Genomic DNA, 19,993 nt, shown 5'->3' on the forward strand with positions numbered 1-19,993 from the left:
CAGACTCCTGCAACTATCTTCTCCGTGAACTACACCAGTCCCCCTGGGGATGGGGTCCCAGCTAAGAATGCCCATTCTCTGGACCCCAAGTTGTCGTGGACTTCTGCCCCATTTAAAAACAAGACCCACGCTGGCCAGAGACGGAGAGCAGAAACTGTAAAACCGTTGAAAAGGTTTTGATGCTATTGGCGAAGGGATGGCCTCATGTCACATCCTAGAAAGGGCTCCACGACAAACCCTGGGTCCTCTCTCGCTGCAGTGGTGCCTTGAATCTAAATCAGTGGTGACCCCCTGTGGTTCAGTGATACAGAGAGACTTTGGCTGAATCAACTGCTGAACTCTCTGGCTAACGAGAGCTTGATCTAGGGCTGTGGGGCTAAACAATTCATATCGTTCACCTGCTTTGCCCCCGATCTCCCTAACATCATGTTTCCCAGCAACGCTGAACCCAGACCAACACAGGAATAAAGGTCTGCGGATGTCCTCCTCACATCCCTCAACAAAGCCAAAACCCAAGCCACAAACTGACAGTGTGACACAGTACCAGTGCACAGCCAGCACTGTTGTCTCACTCAAAGACGTCCCTTCCTTATTCAGCTGCCAGCAACCTCCTCAGTTCTACACACTCCTTCCTCTCTCAATGCTTTGTAAACTATGTTCTTTATTCACTCAATGGATGAAGGCTTCTCTGGCTAGGTCATCGCCCATTGCTAATTGCCCAGAGGACATTGCTGTGGGTCTGGAGTCACATGTAGGCCAGACCAGGTAAGGATGGCTGTTTCCTTCCCCAAAGGACATTCGTGAACCAGATGGGTTTTTCTGACAATTGACAATGGAGTCATGGTCATCATTAGACTCTTCATTCCAGATTTTTTTTAAATTGAATTCCAATACCTGCCATGGCAGGATTCAAACCCAGGACCCCAGAATGTTACCCGAGTCTCTGGATTAACATTCCAGGGACAATATCACTAGGTATGTGCTGACTTAGACACGCCTTCTGCCCATCACTTGGGTAACTGCAGCTTCAAAGAGGTTTTCTTGTGAAAAGACTGGTCAGCTGTTCTAACGGTGACAAAACGACAGACTCTGAGTAAAGGGAGTTGTGATACACACTGGCCAGCATAGATTCCACCTCCTTCCCAAAAGGATGGATGGCCAGCATGTCGAGAATTTGAACAGGCCAGCACAGGTATATTTTTTCACATCTTGCAAGGATGAGAGGCCTCCTCTGACCTTTGCAGGACAAGCCAAAGGCAGATGCCAACCAAAAGCCTCAGAAGGAAATACAGTCCCATCTGCTCCAGTCCACAACCAGGTCAACTCAAATGCAGAGGATCACTGACGTCAAAGTGATAACATGCAGCAACACAAAGCTCCCGCAGAATTTACCGCATAGAAACAGGCCATTCAGCCCAAGTACTCTCTGCGAGCATTCAAGCCTCATCCCATCGCACATCATTTCACCCCCTCGAACCGTGTTTAAGGTATATTCCAATCATGAGCTTGTGACCTGAAAAACTCCCAAATGCAAATGATCTGTATCTGCAAAATTGGTAGGTTGCCTGCTTAGAGACCCTTCCTTCGATGAGTGTGGTGTGGTGTGGTCTGGGCTTTGCACTGTGTACATATATTAAAAAATATATAATATATAGATTCTAATCCTTGTATTTAAAATTGAAAATGCACAGTACTATTTTCTTTGTTATTTATTGTTCTTAAAATTGCTCGGGAATAAATATACTACACAGACAATACTTTTCAATTTGTATTTATCACACACTTTAAGTAAAGTTGCATGTTGAGACCATGAAAATCTTTCTGAAAATGAACTGATGATGGAGTAGAGCAGAGAAACACTGACCATTGGGACTATGACTAAATATCACACATCTGCAGCCTTCTTGCAGTGTTGCTGAAATTAGAGGGGGAGGCAGCAAATGGAGTTTTTGAATTAACTCTTTAAGGAGACATAGCATCACGGGCAAAGCCCACATTTGTTACCGTCACAAATTGCACTGGAGAAGGTTGTGGTGAACACTGCAGTCCTTGGGAGTGTAGGACACCCACAGTTGGTAGTGAAAGAGTTGCAGGATTGTGGAGGGGAATTTGCAGGAGTGGTGTTCCCATGTTGCCCTTGCCCTTGTCGATGGAAGTGGTCGTGGGTTAGGCAGTTACTAAGGCTCTTTGATGAATTCATCATGTGTCTGCTGCCTTCATTCTTTCAGGTGGTAGAAGTTACAGGTTTGGAAGGTATTGCCAAAGGCACATGGGTGGGTTCGTGCACTGCCTTTTGTGGATAGTACACACTGCTGCAACTGAGGGGTGGCGCTGGATGGAGTCCGTCAAGCGGGTAGCTTTATCCTGGAGGGTGTCGAGCTTCTTGAGTTGTTGTTGAAGCTGCACTCATCCAGGCAAGTGGTGAGTATTCCATCACACTCCTGACTTGTAGATGTCCAAGAACGGATGAAGCACAGACAGAACACAAGAACATACTGAGACGGGTGAAGGGCAAGACTGAGGGGAACAAGTGCTCCCAGACAGCAGCTGGTACAGCTAATGAAGGGGTAATGGAGGAGGTCGGAAGAGATGCATCAAGAACAAACACATTTTGGGATCACCCATCAGAACATAGAACAGTACAGCTCAGGAACAGGCCCTTCAGCCCACCATGTGTGTACTGACCATGATGCCATTCAAAACTAATCCCATCTGCCTTCGCAATGTCTGTGTCCCTCTGTTCCCTGCCTGTTCATGTGTCTTTAATGTTGCTGTCCTTCTCTCTTCTTGCCCAAGATGTTTTCCTTTTACTTTCCTCAAAACACTGGTGATAGCTGGGGTCATGTTCTGAAGCTAACCCTCTGCCAGCTCAGCCAAATATCCACTATTCATTTGCACCATCATCTTTAGAGGGACCGGGTACAAATTGAACACAAACAAGCACTTTCCATTTGGGGCGAGCTGAACACAACCGTCAACAGCATTGACCTGCACCACCATGGCCTAACAATAGAGTTGATGGAGATCAGTGCAGGAATTAAACCGGATATGATTCTGTTCGAAATTGGGCAATTAGCTCACCCTTCATTTTGATGGTTGACCGCGTTAAACCAAAGCTGAACCTCTAATTCAGTTGCCCCTTACTTTCCAGGCCTTGATCTCTCTTGAGGCATCAATGGGACCTCACTCAAATCAACCTCTCAGCTTCAGATCAGACACAGGCTCCCCCATCAAGTGTCCCACACCACTTCGAATCCTCCAGGCATGAAGCAGACTATTGTAACTCAACACAACCTGTAAACTGCACACTCCCCAAAAACAAGACCCACACAATCTCTGACCATCAACTGTCTAAGCATCAGGATCTTCTGGCCCTGACTCAAAGATTGTTACCGACAGTGAAGGAATTTACTTGTCAGAGTTTTGGGCTGGCCAAAACTTACTCCTCTCCACTGCGGGAAAGGTGCCCTCTGTTGAAATTGGAAGTTATTCTTAGACATTTGGCTTGTGTCTATACATCAGACCTAACACGGACAGCAATAAATTATTCACTGCAAGATATACAAGCACACAACATCCTCAGAACAAGATCACGCTACAGGTTAAAAATACTAGCTTGATTTATTTGCAGATGAAATGCACAAATTCAATCCTCGAGTCTGAGCATCCTGACTTCAAATGGTGTCAAGGCTTATCGTGACCACTGCCAATCAATTTCTCTGCCCCTTTGCAATATCATTCTTCCAAATTCCAATTGGTTGATCCTCTCCCCAAACTTTTCTTTCATTTTGTAGATTATATGGAAGAAGAGATGATAGAAAAACATAGCTAAGTCCCAAATACCTTTGAGAAAGGGAAAGCAGATAAACTCAATTCCCACACAATCCATGTTGAAACTGCTATCGTATGTAGAAATGAAGCATGAAATGGATTTGCAGGTAGACAGAACAGTGAAGACGGCATTTGGTTTACTTGCCTTTATTGGTCAGTCCATCGAGTAGAAAAGTTGGAAAGTCATGTTACGACTGTACAGGATATTGGTTAGGCCACTTTTGAAATACTGCATACAATTCTGGTCTCCCTGCTACAGTGAAGATGTTGTCAAGCTTGAAAGGGTGCAAGAAAGATTTACAAGGATGTTGCCACGGTTGGAGGGTTTGAGCTCCCGGGAGAGGCTGAATAGACTGGGACTGTTTTCCCTGGAATGTCAGAGGCCGAGGGGTGACCTTACAGAGATTCATGAAATCAGGAGAGGCACGGATAGGTTAAATTGCCAAGGTCTTTTCCACACAGTGTGCAGACTCCAATAATCGAGGGCATAGGTATAAGGTGAACAAGTGAAAGATTTAAAAGGGACACAAGGGGCAACTTTTTCATGCAGACGGTGGTGCGTGCATGGAATGAGCTGCCAGAGGAAGTGGAGGAGTCTGGTACAATTACAACATTTAAAAGCCAGCTGATGGGTATATGAATGGGAAGGGTTTAGAGGGATATGGCCAAATGCTGGCACATGAAACTGGATGAAATTAGGATATCTGGTCAGCATGGACAAATTAGACTGAAGGGGCTGTTTCTGTGCTGCACATCTGTGTGACTTTGAAATTATTAGTTGGCATGACATTATTACAACCCAGTTTTAAAATGTGCACTGCCTTTTAAGCATTTTCTACTCAACCTGTTATGTTATTACATATCTCTGGGGCTGCTGGGACTCGAACCTCAGGCCTCTTGGCTCGGGTAAACTAAATTTGCCTCATTTTGTTAAAATTTGTGATGTTAGAGGTTCAAGGTAAAACAGGGAAGAGGTCAAAGAAAATGCAGTCACAAAGTTGGTGAAAAGTTAAAAAGGAACAGCAGTGACAATTAGCAGTGAAAAGCAGAAACTTGCAAATCTCATGCCCCTATTCCCTGAATGAGAACACAGAAATAGACAATGCAACTTCATTCAGGAATCCAAAAGGCACACATTATTTCCAGCTTTTATTACAGGATAATGACATCAAGATACAAGGCCCCCGGATAGCCCATGTTGTTTTGTCCGATAGGTCTTTGTCAGCCCATTTCCCAATGATTGCGAATCTGCCGTTGTGGAACCAGCACTGTGGAACCCAGTTCCATCGGATATGGTGTCGCCTCATGTAATCTCTTGTTGCTGCTTGATGCGATACAGAACTGAGCCGAACTGCCAGTGCCTTGTGTTCCAGCAGCTGAAGAGCCTTATGTTGTGATCTGATTACCAACAACATCTCTGTTGACAAAATGCTACGGTCATCAAGTCAAGACGCCAAAAAAATGCAGGACCCGTTCAGCTTCACAAATGTATCACAATCACCTGTTGCTATACAAACATGTTTGGGTTGTTGGTGGGGGAGTACAGCTCATGTAAAGCCTGGCATTGTGCACCATGTGACTGACCTATGTATGGAATTGGCTGGTTCACCAAAACCCAAGTACCATGGAATCAGTCTGACGTGACTCCAAGATTGTACAAGCCCATCACGACTGCTTGCGGTTCAAGTATCATTTGGATTTAACTTAGCTGCACACAGTTCCTTCAGCTGTTCCTGGAGTGCCAGGTTTTCTCTCAGTTCGGAGGGAGTTAGGGCTCCCACGGTGGGCTTCGCCGCCCATCGACCTCTCCTTCGGCATGGTAAAGAATGTCTGCCAGTGTGTGCTCCACGACAGCGTACCAGCCCATGTCACTTATCTGCACATCAAACAAAGACAAACAGGATCAGGTTAATGGCAGAAGCTCCTGGAAATGGGAGCAGGGACTTGCTGCATTTTGGGCTCAGTTTCAGGGACACAGTTCAAGGCACGGACTTCGTGAAAAGGAGTTGGAAACTGGAATTAATCAAGTGAAAAGGGAATTTGACAGGTGTGAGGATAACGGACTTGTACAGTTACGAACAAGAGGAAATGTGAGGACAGCATGAGCCAGTACACCCATGACAGACTGAATGGCCTCCTCCCACATTATAGGTTTCTGTGATTCTGAATATTACACCGCTCATCAAGGCCAGAATATAACCCGCATTTATACAGCGCCTAAAAGGAGGCTCACAGTGCTTCAGAACCTAAAAGATTATTTTGTGACCATAACAGAGGGTGAAGCAGAGTGGCTAAATTACTCACACAGCAAGCTGCCACAGGCAGCAGTGAGAAAAGAGACCAGTTAACTTGGAGGAGTGTGATGGGTGAACGGGGTTAAAAGCTGGCCAGTACACCAAGAGAATTCACCAACTTTTCTTCCAATCATATCTCAGGATCATTCCCGTGAACTAGGGACGGATGGAGCCTTGTTTTCACATTCAGTTGAAAGGTTTTGGTGTGGGGAAGAAAATCTCCGACACTGCACATCCCACAAAATGCTGCAGCAGGTTGCTCAGGATAAAAAGGGCAAGGTCTCGCAATTTAGGAGTGTCTCCCTTGTCAGCGTTCCAGTTGCAGAACTGTTTACTTTTTAATAAGACAGAATGAAAGGACTGCTGCATGAAAACAGCAACAACTTACTGGTTTGAACGGAATGTCTTTTGGAGGATACTTGAAGTTTGGCCCAAAATTGATCGACACCTGAGAAAAATGAAACCCAAACGTGAATGACAAGCTTTCCCTCGATACATTTAAATGAGTGAACCTACCCACTACTGCAGCAAGAAAATGAATCTCTCACTTGAACACCCCCAATCAAAAAGATTCCACTCAACTCTGCTTTTCTGACAGACAGGGTATTCAAGTGGAGCAAACAAATCTCAGTGAAATTTTCCAACATTGAAACAAGACTCGAAGTGCAAGTGCCAAGGTCCTGTTTACCTGCCTGCTGAAATCCTACAGCAGCTTCTCAGTACTTATTCTGGCACCCTGCCAGAGACAGCCTCTCTCCTGTCTGCCCTTCGTTGTCAACACCTTAATGATAATAAGTGGGTGACAGGCTCTAAAAACCAAAGACCCTTCAGTAAATGCCCAACACTCTTCAGAGTTGGGACAAGGGAGGTAATGCCCATTACAGAGTCGCTGCTATTTCCCAGAGATCAAGAATAGGGGTCTGAGCCCCCGTGGCAGCTTTTCAGCAACTTTCAACTGAGAAAACACAGGATGCATGGACGATATGCGAGGGATGAGTGCGCCAAGCCAACGCAATGAGGTGGAGTGAACCGTGCTAGTGACAAGTGAAACCATTAAGCTCTGCAGCAGCACCTAACTAGAGCCAATATTTCCCTGCTCAATACCAGATATATCTTCGAGAGAAGGCTGTAATCAGCACTAAGTTCACGAGCTCCCCTCAGTCACACTTACAGTGCAGTTCTTGTACAAAGAAATTGCAGGATGGTACACCCCAGCATACACATCTTCATAGGCAGTTCCCTCATTATCTCCATTCTTAAAAAATATCATCTGATCAGGAGGGAAAAAAAAGAACACTTTCAAGATTTTGTCAAGGCACCAGTTAATTCCAGACCAACATGCAAGGACTGGACCAAACCAACCATCGATCATTTCCCGTCTTTACAATGAATCAGTCAGATCCTGAGCTCAGAGAAACACAGAAATTCGGAGCTGGAGAAGGCAATTCAGCCCTTTGAGCCTGCTCCACTATTTAACATGATCATGGCTGATCTTATCTTGGTCTCAACTCCGCTCTCCTGCCTGCTCCCTATCGGCCTTCATCCTGCTTTTCATTGGAAACACGTCTATTTCTTTCTTGGATCTGTTGATTGATTCTGCCTCCACTGCACTGTGGGGCAGTGAGTTCCACAGATTCACAACCCCCTGAGAAGTAGTTTCTCCTCATTTCAGTTTTGAACATTACTCGCTTGCTGTGGCGTCTTGTTCAAGACTGTGTCCCACAAGGGGGATCGTCTGCTCAACACCCACCTTATCAATCCCCTTTCGCATTTTGTCGACAGTACTGTCACTGGAGGTTTTTGTTCAAGCAAGGCTTCCTCGAAATCACGTACCTGCAGATAACTCCATGCTCTGTTATCGACTCTCCTGGGCCTGTTTTGAACAGTGACTGGTACATAAATTATTGCTTGTTTGTACAGAATTTAAACACGTTAAAAGGCATCAAGAACTCCAAGCTTGTCAGAACTAGGATCCAGGAAACATCTGCTAACTCACGCAGCGTGAGAAGAGGGCGATTGGTTAGGACATGGAGATTCAGCAAGAACCAGTGACCCATCAATCTTAATTCTCAGAGCTGGGAGGCAGATTACAATTGGTCAAGCGGTTGCCGTAGGGATGCAGCAGAGATCAGCAATGTACTTTGCCCAATTTGGCCAATCGGAATCTGCCTGCTCTGAGGATTAAGATTGACAGTTAACTGCTCTGACTGAATCTCAATATCCTGACCGACCAGAATCCTCCTCTCACGGTGTCCCTTTCTTTCCAAGTCTCTTTCTTGCATACTAGTTCTGCCAAGTGCAAGATGAAAGGCTTTGCCTTTGTCTCTTTTTGGCAACGGATGCACGATCTCACTGGGAATCTCACCTTACTGCCTGTCGCTGGTTTGAGGCTCTTCTCAGCCTTATCCACAAAGTCTTTCTCCTCAAAGTACAAGTAACTCTTGAATTTAATCAATGCCTGCCTCAGAGAGAAAAGATGGACATTAACAGCATATAAACATAAACCCTATGACTTGATCCCCTTTCTGTTTCTCCCCAGCTCAAACTCATTCTCCAGGACTGGCTCTACATGTTACACAATACGTGGAACAAAAGCTGCCTGTATTTAAGGAACTGCTTATAAAGACTGAACAATCACAACAGGACCATTCTCACAGACAAGACCTCTGTCCTGGACTTCATCCATCAAGAGGTTTTCACACAAGCATTCTGACATGATGTACGTGCTCCAGAGTTTACACAGTCTTTTGCAATGTACTGAGGCTGCTGTGCGATATGCAAAGTGGCAACCAATTTGCACATAACAAGTTCCTACAAACAGCAATACGAAAACGACCACATCATCTCTCTTTTCAAGTGATCACTTGAATACTGGCCAGGACACCTGGAATCAAAACTCCTCCCAATATCGTGCCATAAGATAGTTCACATCCAGAGTACGGTCATTAAAGAAGTGATGTATCCAACAGTGTTAGGCTCCCTCAGGACTGGGTTAGCATGACTCCATTTCATGCTGAAGTCTCTGAATTGGGGTTTGAACTCAGGACCTTGTTGTTCAGCAGTGGGTAATGCTTTGGGGCAATTAACATCATCCACCACTGCTGCACCAAGTTACTATTTGGACAAGGAACCTGAGATTAAGTCAATTCTAAAGAGAAATTGATGCAGGTAAATTAAATCAATAATGTTAATTAGCAAACTCTAACCAGAAATATATTGACTCCCTGCTCGAATGGGAGAGACAGAGTCATACAGAACGGAAACATACTCTTCAGTCTAACTCGTCCACACCGATCAGGTTTCCTAAACTAAACTAATCCCATTTTCCTGTGTTTGGCTCATATCCCTCTAAAGCTTACCTATTCATGGATCTGTCCAAATATCTTGTAAATGTTGAAACTGTACCTGCACCTACCAGTTCCTCTGGCAGTTCATTCCATATACGAATCACCCTGTACGAAAAAGTTGCCCCTCAGGTCTCTATTCCATCTTACCTTAAAACTATGCCCTTCAGTTTTGAATTGCCCTACCCTAGCTTAACAACCTTGGCTATTTAGCTTACCAATGCCTCATGATATTATAAGCCTCTGAAAGGTCAGCACTCAAGCTCCAATGCTCCAGGGAAAAAGTCCAAGCCTATCCAACCGCTCCTTTTCCCTCAAAGCCCCCAGCCCAGTAACATCCTAATAAATCTTTTCCGCACCCTTTCCAATTTAATGATATCCTTTCAATAGCACAGAGATCAGAATTGAACGCAGTATTCCAAAATTGGCCTCACCAACATCTTGTATACTTAATGCTCTGACCAATAAAGGCAAGCATCCCAAATGCCTTCTTCACCACCCTGTCTAGCTGTGACACCACTTTCAGAGAACTATATACCTGCACCCCTATGTCTCTCTGTTTGACAACACTCCCCACAGCCCTACCGCTAACTATGTAAGGTCTGCCCTGATTTGTCTTTCCATAATCCATCACCTTGCATTTATCTAAGTTAACCTCCATCTGCCACTCCTCAGCCCATTGGTCCAGCTGATCAAGATCCCATTCACTGTCCAGCACACCAGCAATTTTGGTGTCATCCGCAAACTTACTAACCATGCTTTCTGTTTTCTCATCCAAATCCTTTATATAAATGACAAACAGCAGCAGACCCAGCACTGATCCCTGCGCAACGCACCTGGTCACAGGCCTCCCTTCCGAAAAGCAACCCTCTACCACCCACCTCGGTCTCCTACCTTTGAGCCAATTTTGTAACCAATTGGCACACTCTCCCTGGATGCCATGTGATTTAACTTTCCTCACCAGTCTACCATGCATAACCCTTCAAAGGCCTTGCCAAAGTCCATTCTGACAACGGCTCTGACCTCAGCTATCTTTTTGGTCATGTCACCAAGAATTCTCAATCAAGTTTGTGAGACAAGATTTCCCATGCTGACTATCTGTAATCAGTCTGTGCCTCTCCAAATGCATGTAGATCCTGTCTCTCAGAATGCCTTCCAACACCTTATCCACCATTTATGTCAGACTCACTGGTATATAGTTCCCAAGCTCCTCCTTACAGCCCTTCTTGAGTAAAGGGACAGCATTTTCCATCCTCCAATCTTCCAGCACATCACCAGTGGCTGCAGATGATACAAATATCTCTGCTAGGACCTCTGCAATTTCTTCCCTAGCTTCCCACAATATCCTGTCTTGATCAGTTTTAACTACTTGTATGCTTTTTAAGTTCTCCTTCACCTCCTCTTCTGTTATGTGGACTGTTCCAAAACATGAACATTTATTTCCTCCAGACCATTAGCTTCCACTTCGTTCTCCATGGTAAATCCTGATGCGAAAAATACATTTCCTATCTCTCCCATTTCTTGTGGTTCCAAACATAGACAGCTTAATTGATCTTGAAAGGGTCCCTATTAGCTCTTTTGCCCTTAACGTACTTGTAGAATCTCCCTGGATTATCCTTAAACTCATCTGCCAAGAGTATCTTACATCTCCTTTTTGCCCTCATGATTTCCCTCTTAAGTATCCCCCTACTCCCCTTACACTCAAGAGATTAACTCGATCCCAGCTGCTTATACCTGACATATGCCTCCTCCTTTTTCTTGACCGGAGATTCGATACCTCCAGTCAGCCATTGTTCCCAATTCCTACCAGACTTGCCAGTCACTCTGACAGGAATATCCTGTGTCTGGGCTCTCGTTATCCCGGTTTTGAAAGCCTCCCATTTAAAAGTCGTCCCTTTATGCACAAACAGTCTACCCCAATAAACTTTTGAAAGTTCCTGTCTCATACCATCAAAACTAGCCTTGCTCCAATTTAGAACAGTAAATTTTACACAAGGCCTATCTTTTTCTATAACTATTTTAAAACTAATAGAATTATGATCACTGGCCTCAAAGTGGTCCTGTACTAACTCTTCAGTCACTTGCCCTACCTTATTTCCCAAGTGAAGGTACATCGAAATATTGATGTAAAAAAAACTTCTCGAACACAAATTCCTCCCTTCCAAGCCCTTAATTTTATGGCAGTCCCAGTCTATGTTTGGAAAGTTAAACTCTCCTACTACTACAACCCTGTTATTCTTACAGCGATCTGAAATCTTTCAACGTATTTGCTCCTTAGTTTCCTGCTAATAGGGACCTATAATTCAATCCCATCAAGATGATCATTCCCTTCTTACTTCTCAGTTCTATCCACATAGCTTCACTGGATGTAATCGCAGGAATATCCTCTCCATGTACAGCCATAATGTTATCCCGGATCAAAAATGCAATCCCATTCCTCTCCTGCCCCCCTTTCTATCCTTCCTTTAGTATCTATACCCTGTAAGATTAACCTGCCAGTCCTATTCCTCCTTCAGCCATGGTTCTGACATATCTAATGATATCCCAGTCCCGAGTTTATCAACCTTAACTGTCAGGCCTCTTGCACTGAAATAAATGCAGTTTAATTCTTCGATGTTAGCTCATTCTCAGCTGTGCACTTGTCTGCCTTGCTCCCTTGAACTTCCAAACCACCCTTAACCTTGTCCATTTTCTCACTTCTGCTTACCGTCACAACCACCACTCCCCCCCACCCCAACCCCAACCCCAATACCAGTTTAAAAGCTTCCCAAGTAGCACAAGCAAATCTCGCCACTAGGATGTTGGGCCTTCTTCAGTTCTGGTGCACCATGTCGCTTTTAAACAGGTCTCTTCTGCCCCAGAAGAGATTCCAATGATCCAAAAATCTGAATCCCTGCCCCCTGCACCATCTCCTCAGCCACTCATTAATTTGCCCCATCTTGCCCTTCCTCCTCTCACAAGCATGTGACACCAGCAGTAATTCAGAGATTACTACCCTTGAGGTTCTGCTGCTTAAACTCCTGCCTAACTTCCTAGATTCACGCTATAGAACGTCATCTCTTTCTCTACCTCCGCCATCGTTATCGATGTGTACAACTACCTCCGAATGCGCACTCTCCCCTCTGAGAATCTGCTGCAACCGATCAAAGTTGTCCGTGACCCTGGTACCAGAGGGGCAACACACCACCCAGCCGCAGAATCACCTGTCTGCTCCCCTGACCAGAGACAGTCCCCTACAACAATTGCTCGTCTGGAAACTTGACAAACCACAGAAGATCCAGTCGTGATTCCCAACAGTAACATGTTACCAACAACGTACAGGTATCACATTCATTAAACCGTTGAGTAACCAGAACGTTTTATGCACCAATACCTTTGATGGTGATCACCTAAAAGACCCTTTCTCGCTGTCCCATCATAACAGAGTCAACTAATGAGTGGGCTAAACGTAACCCTGAGATTTCACAACGTTGAATTGAACACATTCCCAAGATTTATACATGAATGCATTGATGTCAAAGAGGGATTTTTATGAATTGGTATTTTGCAAAAACCCATTCCTGTTACCTTATCTTTGTAGGTGTCTGGCAGTGCGCGGGCAGCCTCTGTGTCCTCGGGAAGATACAGGTAAAACCCAAGGATGTCTCCTTGCCCATAGCCTTTGGCGTAGTGTTTGCCTATCGACTGATGGAACTTGGTCCCTTTCTTGCTCCGCCACGAGTAACTGAACTTATCATAGCCCAAAGGTGCCTGGAGATTGCCTGGAGGTAGCCAAGTTTGACAAGGTTACAAGTTGAAATGTGAATGTCAAGCTCCATCTCTTCTGCTCCCAAATGTACCTCCTGACATCATCTGCCAACACATATTGAGATTTTGTTAGGTATGCAAGCATCCAGACTCACCACCACACTCAATCCTTCCCATCATTTCAACAACTGCACAAGTTTCACTGGTCCTTTATCACAAGCCACACTATTCCGAAATTTAAACTTGGGTTGAACAAACCACTGAGACTTGAATTCAGCAGGACAGGCTCGCTCTCTGGTACCAGAGTATAAAATTGACAGACAAGCTCAGACCAGCAGGTTTACTGAAGCTGACCCACTCTGAATGGCCTGAGAATCAAGACTGGATATTCCATTCTCTGCCTCGCTGACTATGTCATGTGCTCTGACAGGCAAAGAAAAAGCAGAGATTGAAAGGCTTTTCCTGTGACAAGAGGCTGTCTCGTTTAGGCTGATAGTTACTAGAGTTTCGAAGAACAAGAGGAAACCTAACTGAGGTACATCAGATGTTGAAGAAAAGTAGACACAGAATGGAAGTTTCCTCTTGTGGGAGGCAACTTAGAACAAGAGGACAAAGTTTTAGGATAAGGGGTAGCAGATTTCAAACAGAGATGAGAAATTACATCTCCCAAGCTGTCGTGAATCTGTGAAAGCTCCTATCTCAGAGTGCGGTGGACACTGGGACAGGGAGCAAGGATGAGAAAGAGATTTTTAATTAGTAACGAGTTGAAGGGTTATGGAGAACAGGGAGGAAAGTGGAACTGAAGCCAAGGTGAGGTCAGCCATGATCGTATTGAACGGTGGAGCAGGCTCGAGGGGCTGAATTGCCAAGTCAAGAAGGGAGAGAAATAATACACGTCTCCTCCAGTGACATCATGGTCAGCCCAGACAGAATGGGCCAAAGGGTGTCTTCACGCGCTTTACTGTTCTGTGTACCGTGTACATGGATCACCAGTTACCTGCAGAGCTTCAAGACAATGATATATTCCACATGTCCATCAAACTGCTTTCTTTAAAAAGATCAGTCTTTGTCGCTGTCAACAAGATGCTCACCTCAAGAGGTTTACTGAGACAACTAGACAAACAATTCCCTTACTGAAAGGCTTTCTGCAGAACAATGCAGTACGGTACTGTACCTAATGGCTGTGACCAGCCAAGTCTCGCGGCCGTTTCCGCAGGCATCTCGTCCACAGTGATCTCAAAGTACCAGCCTCCTTTCCGGATCCCGTGAGAAGCCCGCACCATGGAATAACCTTTCTCTCCTGTCACGGTCAGTCGATCATCCGAGATCTTGAGCTGAGGAGCTGAGAAGATCGCACAGACGGTGAGCAGCAAATTTCAAAAGACACAAGCCACATTACAGAGATGCCTGGTTTTTTAAGTGCTCAACAATGCAAGAACCTCACATTCAATTCCTAGCTCTTTGAAGTAACAAAATTCAGTGCCTCCTACTTCCCTAACTCCCCAGCATCCTACACCTCAGAGACCATCTCATAACATCAATAGTTTGTACGATGGACTCTACACAAAGTCTGCATCTGTTGCTGCATCTCCCAACCCTGCCCTTAACCTGCAAAACGGTGGCAACAAGCCAAATGGGTCCCTCTCCCCAATCTGATCTAACAATGATCTCCGATGACAATTCAATGCTGAGCTCGGTGAAAGTGGGGGATGGACATCAATGGGACGGCAGAACGCAGTGCTTCCACATTCAGCTTGAACTCGGAGAACTGAAGGCATCTCCCCATCGTGTGCTTCTTTGGGGGACTCAAAGACGTTGGGAGCATCTGAACTCAAGGACTGCAAATCTGCACCTCAACAGCCTCAATCCTTGCACAGCGCACTCAGACACCCCATGACATGGCTCCGTGCGCTCAGAGGCTCTGAGGTCAGGGCTACCAAGTGGAGGCATCATTTTGTGCAACCAGTGTTCTCAATGAGAACGCAGCCCAGAATGGACTCCAACACACATTCCCTGTCTAACAAACACTGGAAGAAATGCAAGCACATTGCCAGAACTATACTGTAAGATCCACTCATTGTGTTCAGCAACACACGACAGCACAAAGGTCACAGCCACTGTCATTCCCTCAGGGAACCCACTCTCTTCGGGAAGAGTTCCCTCCTTTCCCGCATCCTAGTGGAAAGCTAACATTCAAATGAAGGGAGCCTCTCCCGCCACGCCCACTCCATACATACCTCGATCGTGCAGTGCCAGAAGAACCTTCTCATACAGGCAAGCCCTGTACAGGTCCCCGGGGATAGGTTTACCAGCCCAGCAATCCAACTCCAGTTTCTCAGGATCTGGGGCATGTGGATCAGGCTCAGCCAGGATATACCGATAACCATCCTTGTTGAACGGATGTTCCAGGGGATAGCCATGTGGGGGCAGGCGCTGAGCAGCAAACAGCGGGTCACTGGGAGGAATTAAAAGAACACGCGCATTTAGGATTATTAAAAAAAACCTTATCCATCTGCTCCTCACTGGTCTGAGCCCAGCTAGGACCATCTGGGTGGCTCAGTGGTTAGCACTTCTGCCTCACAGCACCAGGGACTTGGGTTGGATTCCACCCTCAGGCGACTGTCTATGCAACCTCCACACATTCTCCTCGTGTCTGTGTGGGTTTCCTCCCACATCCAAAGATGTGCAGGTTAGGTGGATTGGCCACGCTAAATTGCCGATAAAGTGCAGGCTAGGTGGAATAGCAACCGGAAACACAGGGTTACAGGAACAGGATATGGATGGGATGCTCTTTGGAGGGTCGATGTAGACTTGATGGGCCCAATGGCCTGTTTCCATGCTGTAGGGAATGTTTATTTCTAAGTCCTTCCAAAATTTCTATGTTTCTCCCCAACTAATTCTTTGGGATGGAGGATCAGATTTAGATAAGAACACAACAAATACTACAGTGGCAGAAATTAATAGCATCAATTCCAGATTCATAAATACACTCCTGTATGTTGCTGTTCTCTTCAGAGTGGTGCCAAAATTGGAGGTGGAGTGGAGAGTGAAGAAGGTTACCTCAGAGCACACCAGTACCTTGACCAGATGGGCCAATGGGCTGAGGAGTGGCAGATGGAGTTTAATGTAAATAAATGACAGGTGCTGCATTTTGGAAAAGCAAATCAAGGCACGGCTGATACACTTAATGGTAAGGTCCTGGGGAGTGTTGCTGAACAAAGAGACCTTGGAGTGCAGGTTCACAGTTCCTTGAAAGTGGATTCGCAGGCAGATAGGATAGTGAAGGTGGTGTTTGGTACGCTTGTCTTTATTGGTCAGTGCATTGAGTTTAGGAGTTGGGAGGTCACGTTGTAGCTGTACAGGACATTGGTTAGGCCACAATTGGAATACTGAGTGCAATTCTGGTCGCCTTGCTATTGGAGGACGTGGTGAAACTTGAAAGTATTCAGAAAAGATTTACAAGGATGTTGCCAGGGTTGGAGGGTTTGAGCTGGAGGGAGAGGCTGAATAGACTGGGGCTATTTTCCTCAAAGCGTCGGAGGCTGAGGGGCACCGTTATAGATTATCATAAAATCTGGAGGGGCATGGATAGGTTAAATCGCCAAGGTCTTTTCCCCAGGGTGGGGGCAGGGGAGGAGTCCAAAACTAGAGGGGCATAGGTTTAAGCTGAGAAGGGAAAGATTTAAAAGGGACCTGAGGGGCAACTTTTTCACAGAGGGTGGTGCGTGTATGGAATGAGCTGCCAGAGGAAGTGGTGGAGGCTGGTACAATTACAACATTTAAAAGGCATCTGGATGGGTACATGAATAGGAAGGGTTTCTCAAAGCCGGACTGCTCTGCTCCCCACCGACACAGGTCCACCACCATCAATTCCCGAATGGCCTCACCTTCGGGTCCTCTTGGCAGTCCCTCCCGAGGTTCCGTCCTGTTTACGTTTCGCTCCTCTTCCTTTCCCGCTCCCACCGACAGTGCCACCTTGGAAGAGAAAACACTGAAGATTGTGATCTGGGACTGAATTGTCTGCTCCCAAATACGCACAGCTGAGCGACCACTCAAGGGGAAAAAGCACAAGATGCAACAGCCTTGTGTGCATTGGGAACAGACTCGCCCGCAAGCCTCTCCCTCCTTGACATGCCTGGGACAGGGGGAAAACAAGGACTTGGGACAGGACAAAAATAGGAATTATTGCTGACAACACCAACACTAATTTCAGCACAGCAGCGCAAGGTTATTCACTAGGCTCTCCTTCAAGGCCGCTACTGCCAGAATTCTCTCATGGAACAAATGAATACATTTCAATGCTTGCTTTAAGACAATACTATCAGTACTACCTGGTTTACAAGGTGAAATCACAACAAAATGAACCAACCTCTGTCTGACTATTGTGTGCAGCTGCTCAATCAGGGAGCTCACTAAGTCATTACCAAGCTCCATATATGTTGAGACTTAATGGGTAGTGTGGAGACAGAACCAAACACTTTCAAATGTCTGCCCAATGTTTGCTCAACTCCCTTCCACCGGTTGGTTTCATTTCTGCAACTTCAGACTTCTTCAAACACATCCTCACTGTTTAATTCTACACTCCCTGTGCCCAATCATCCTTCATTATTTCTCAATGCAGAACCTTGCATTTTCAAATTCAAGCTCAATGGTGCATTTCACACACCATTATGCCAGCATGTCAGGAAACAAGTGTGGTTTGTATTCCGAGCAAAGAGCAGTGAAAACTTCCGACAGCAGGAAAGGTCAGCTGTCAGACTGGGTCGGGGTGGGGAGGTAGTAGTCTTCTGTTCTTCTCTTAACTATTCTGTATTTATGCTGTGAGGTTATCCCAACACAAAACCACAGCGATTATAAACGTGACTCAGCATCTCAATGACTTCTCTGATGGGGTTAACATATTCACTAATCTGTTCCAGATAAATGCTAGGAGATTTCAGACTAAGCGTACAGAAAGTGTAATTCCAGGATTTGACCCGTGATTATATACACGTTGCTCTGGGAGTGCGGTCAATTTGACATGTGTGTTACTGAACCCACTGGTTATCTATCAATCAGGGTTCCAACTACCCAAGTCATAGATTCGAGTCTGGCTTCCTGCTCCAGTTGTATCTTTGCAGCACTCAATCGTTGACCCTGCAGCTCATTTGTCACAAGACTGCTCAAGTTTTGCTTCCATCCATGTAGCGGATACCTCACAGACCACAGAAAGATACACAAGAGTAGTTTGGCAGTGCCACCCAACAGATCTTCAGTACTCATTTTCAGATAGTGCCCACTTGACACTGTGCAAGTCAAGTCCAGATTTCCAAATCCCTGACAAGGCAAGTTATTCCAGTGGAAGTGAGAGCCAGCTGCTGCCTTTCCTGGGAGCCATTCACAACCACATCAAGTGGCTGTGCTGGACACACTAAGCTATGGGCTGCTTGTACTGGGAACCTGTGCTAAATTCTGGCAGTAACTGCTCTCAAAGCAATGAGGATGCAAATCAGGGTGAAATGTGATTTTGTTTGAATTGGAGGAGCGCAGGATTTCTTGAAGCATCAGCAGTAATGCTGCTTTGCCATTTGCTTGCAAGATTCATGGCTTCTGCAGCTACTCTCAAAGGGAAGCACAAAGGCGCAAAAGGTTGCACAGAAAACAGAAACTTCGAACACTTGGAAAATGAACGCAGTACAATGACGACACTGGCAGAACCTGAACTCTTCTTCAAATGTCATCGTGTGCAGATACTGACACTGATTCAAACACGTACAGCTGCAATGGTAACACCCCTAACTCTTCACATCCCTACTTCTGAAACTTTATCCCAACACCCTTTCACAATAGGTTCATCCCACTTCATGCAAGGCCAATTGCTCCTCGGTCATGTTGTTCAGGACACGTACTCTGTCCTGTATCACCCACACGGAAAGAGATTTCCCCTCGGTGCAGTGAATGCTGTCCAAAGTTGTACCTTCTGAGACACAGGGCAGAACCAGTGCCAAACTGTCAAGGCTCCTCAGTTTAGAGTTGAAGAGTCAGAGTTTATACAGTATGGAGAGAGACCCTTTGGCCCATCACTGTTGAACATCAGAGGCTGAGGGGCAAGCTTATACAGGTTCATAAAATTGTAATTGGTCTTGAAAGAATGGATAGTCAGACTCTTTTTTTCCAAGGTAGAAATGTCAATTACGAGGGGACATAGGTTTAAGGAGGAGATGCGAGAGGTAACCTTTTTCACAGAGAGTGATACGCGCCTGCAATATGCTGCCGGAGGTGGTGGTGGAGGTGGATACAATAGCAACGTTTAAGAAGCATCTTGACAGATACATGAATGGACAGGGAGAGAATGATATGGACTGTGTAGAGGTGAAAAGGTTTAGTTCAGAGACGTCATGTGTCAGCGAAGGTGTGGTAGGCCAAAAGGACCTGTTCCTGCGCTGTACTGTTGCATCTACCTATTCTCATGCCATTTTCCAGCCTTTGACCTGTAACCGTGAATGCGACGGTATTTCAAGTGCTCACATAAACAATTTCTGAAATGTCTCGAGGGTTCCTACCACGAACAGGCTTTCACCAGCCTTCCAGTCACCCACCACCCTGTGGGTGTAAAACATTTTCTTAATGTAACCTCTAAACCTCCTGGCTCTTATCTTAAAACTGTGTGCCCTGTATAACGACCCATCAACAAAGGGGAAACATTTCTCCACACATACCCAGTCAAAGCCCCTCAGACTTTCGTACACCTAAAATCAGGACACCCACCTTCAGGCTTCTCCGCTCCAAGGAAAACAA

The 19,993-nt window shown here is 45.6% G+C and overlaps 1 protein-coding gene across 5 annotated transcripts in view; it reads right to left on the bottom strand.

The window, feature by feature from the left end:
• Positions 1-4,967: 4,967 nt before the first annotated feature.
• The window catches only part of ash2l (ash2 like, histone lysine methyltransferase complex subunit), a 33,974-nt gene continuing 18,948 nt past the window's right edge, over positions 4,968-19,993 (bottom strand). For 4 of the 5 annotated variants that reach the window (XM_048618585.1, XM_048618583.1, XM_048618582.1 and 1 more), the window contains 8 exons: positions 17,104-17,191; positions 15,454-15,671; positions 14,391-14,558; positions 13,037-13,230; positions 8,491-8,583; positions 7,297-7,395; positions 6,514-6,573; positions 4,968-5,707 (listed from right to left, as the gene is read on the bottom strand). In XM_048618585.1, coding sequence (XP_048474542.1) covers positions 5,600-5,707; positions 6,514-6,573; positions 7,297-7,395; positions 8,491-8,583; positions 13,037-13,230; positions 14,391-14,558; positions 15,454-15,671; positions 17,104-17,191 — 1,028 coding nt within the window. In that variant the 3' untranslated portion in view covers positions 4,968-5,599. Of the gene's footprint in view, positions 5,708-6,513; positions 6,574-7,296; positions 7,396-7,958; positions 7,999-8,490; positions 8,584-13,036; positions 13,231-14,390; positions 14,559-15,453; positions 15,672-17,103; positions 17,192-19,993 lie in introns of those variants that run through there. The other variant, XM_048618587.1, reaches the window with a different exon arrangement.

This window comes from Rhincodon typus, chromosome 40 (assembly GCF_021869965.1).
Source record: "Rhincodon typus isolate 14 chromosome 40, sRhiTyp1.1, whole genome shotgun sequence".
NCBI classification, from domain to species: Eukaryota; Metazoa; Chordata; class Chondrichthyes; order Orectolobiformes; family Rhincodontidae; genus Rhincodon; species Rhincodon typus.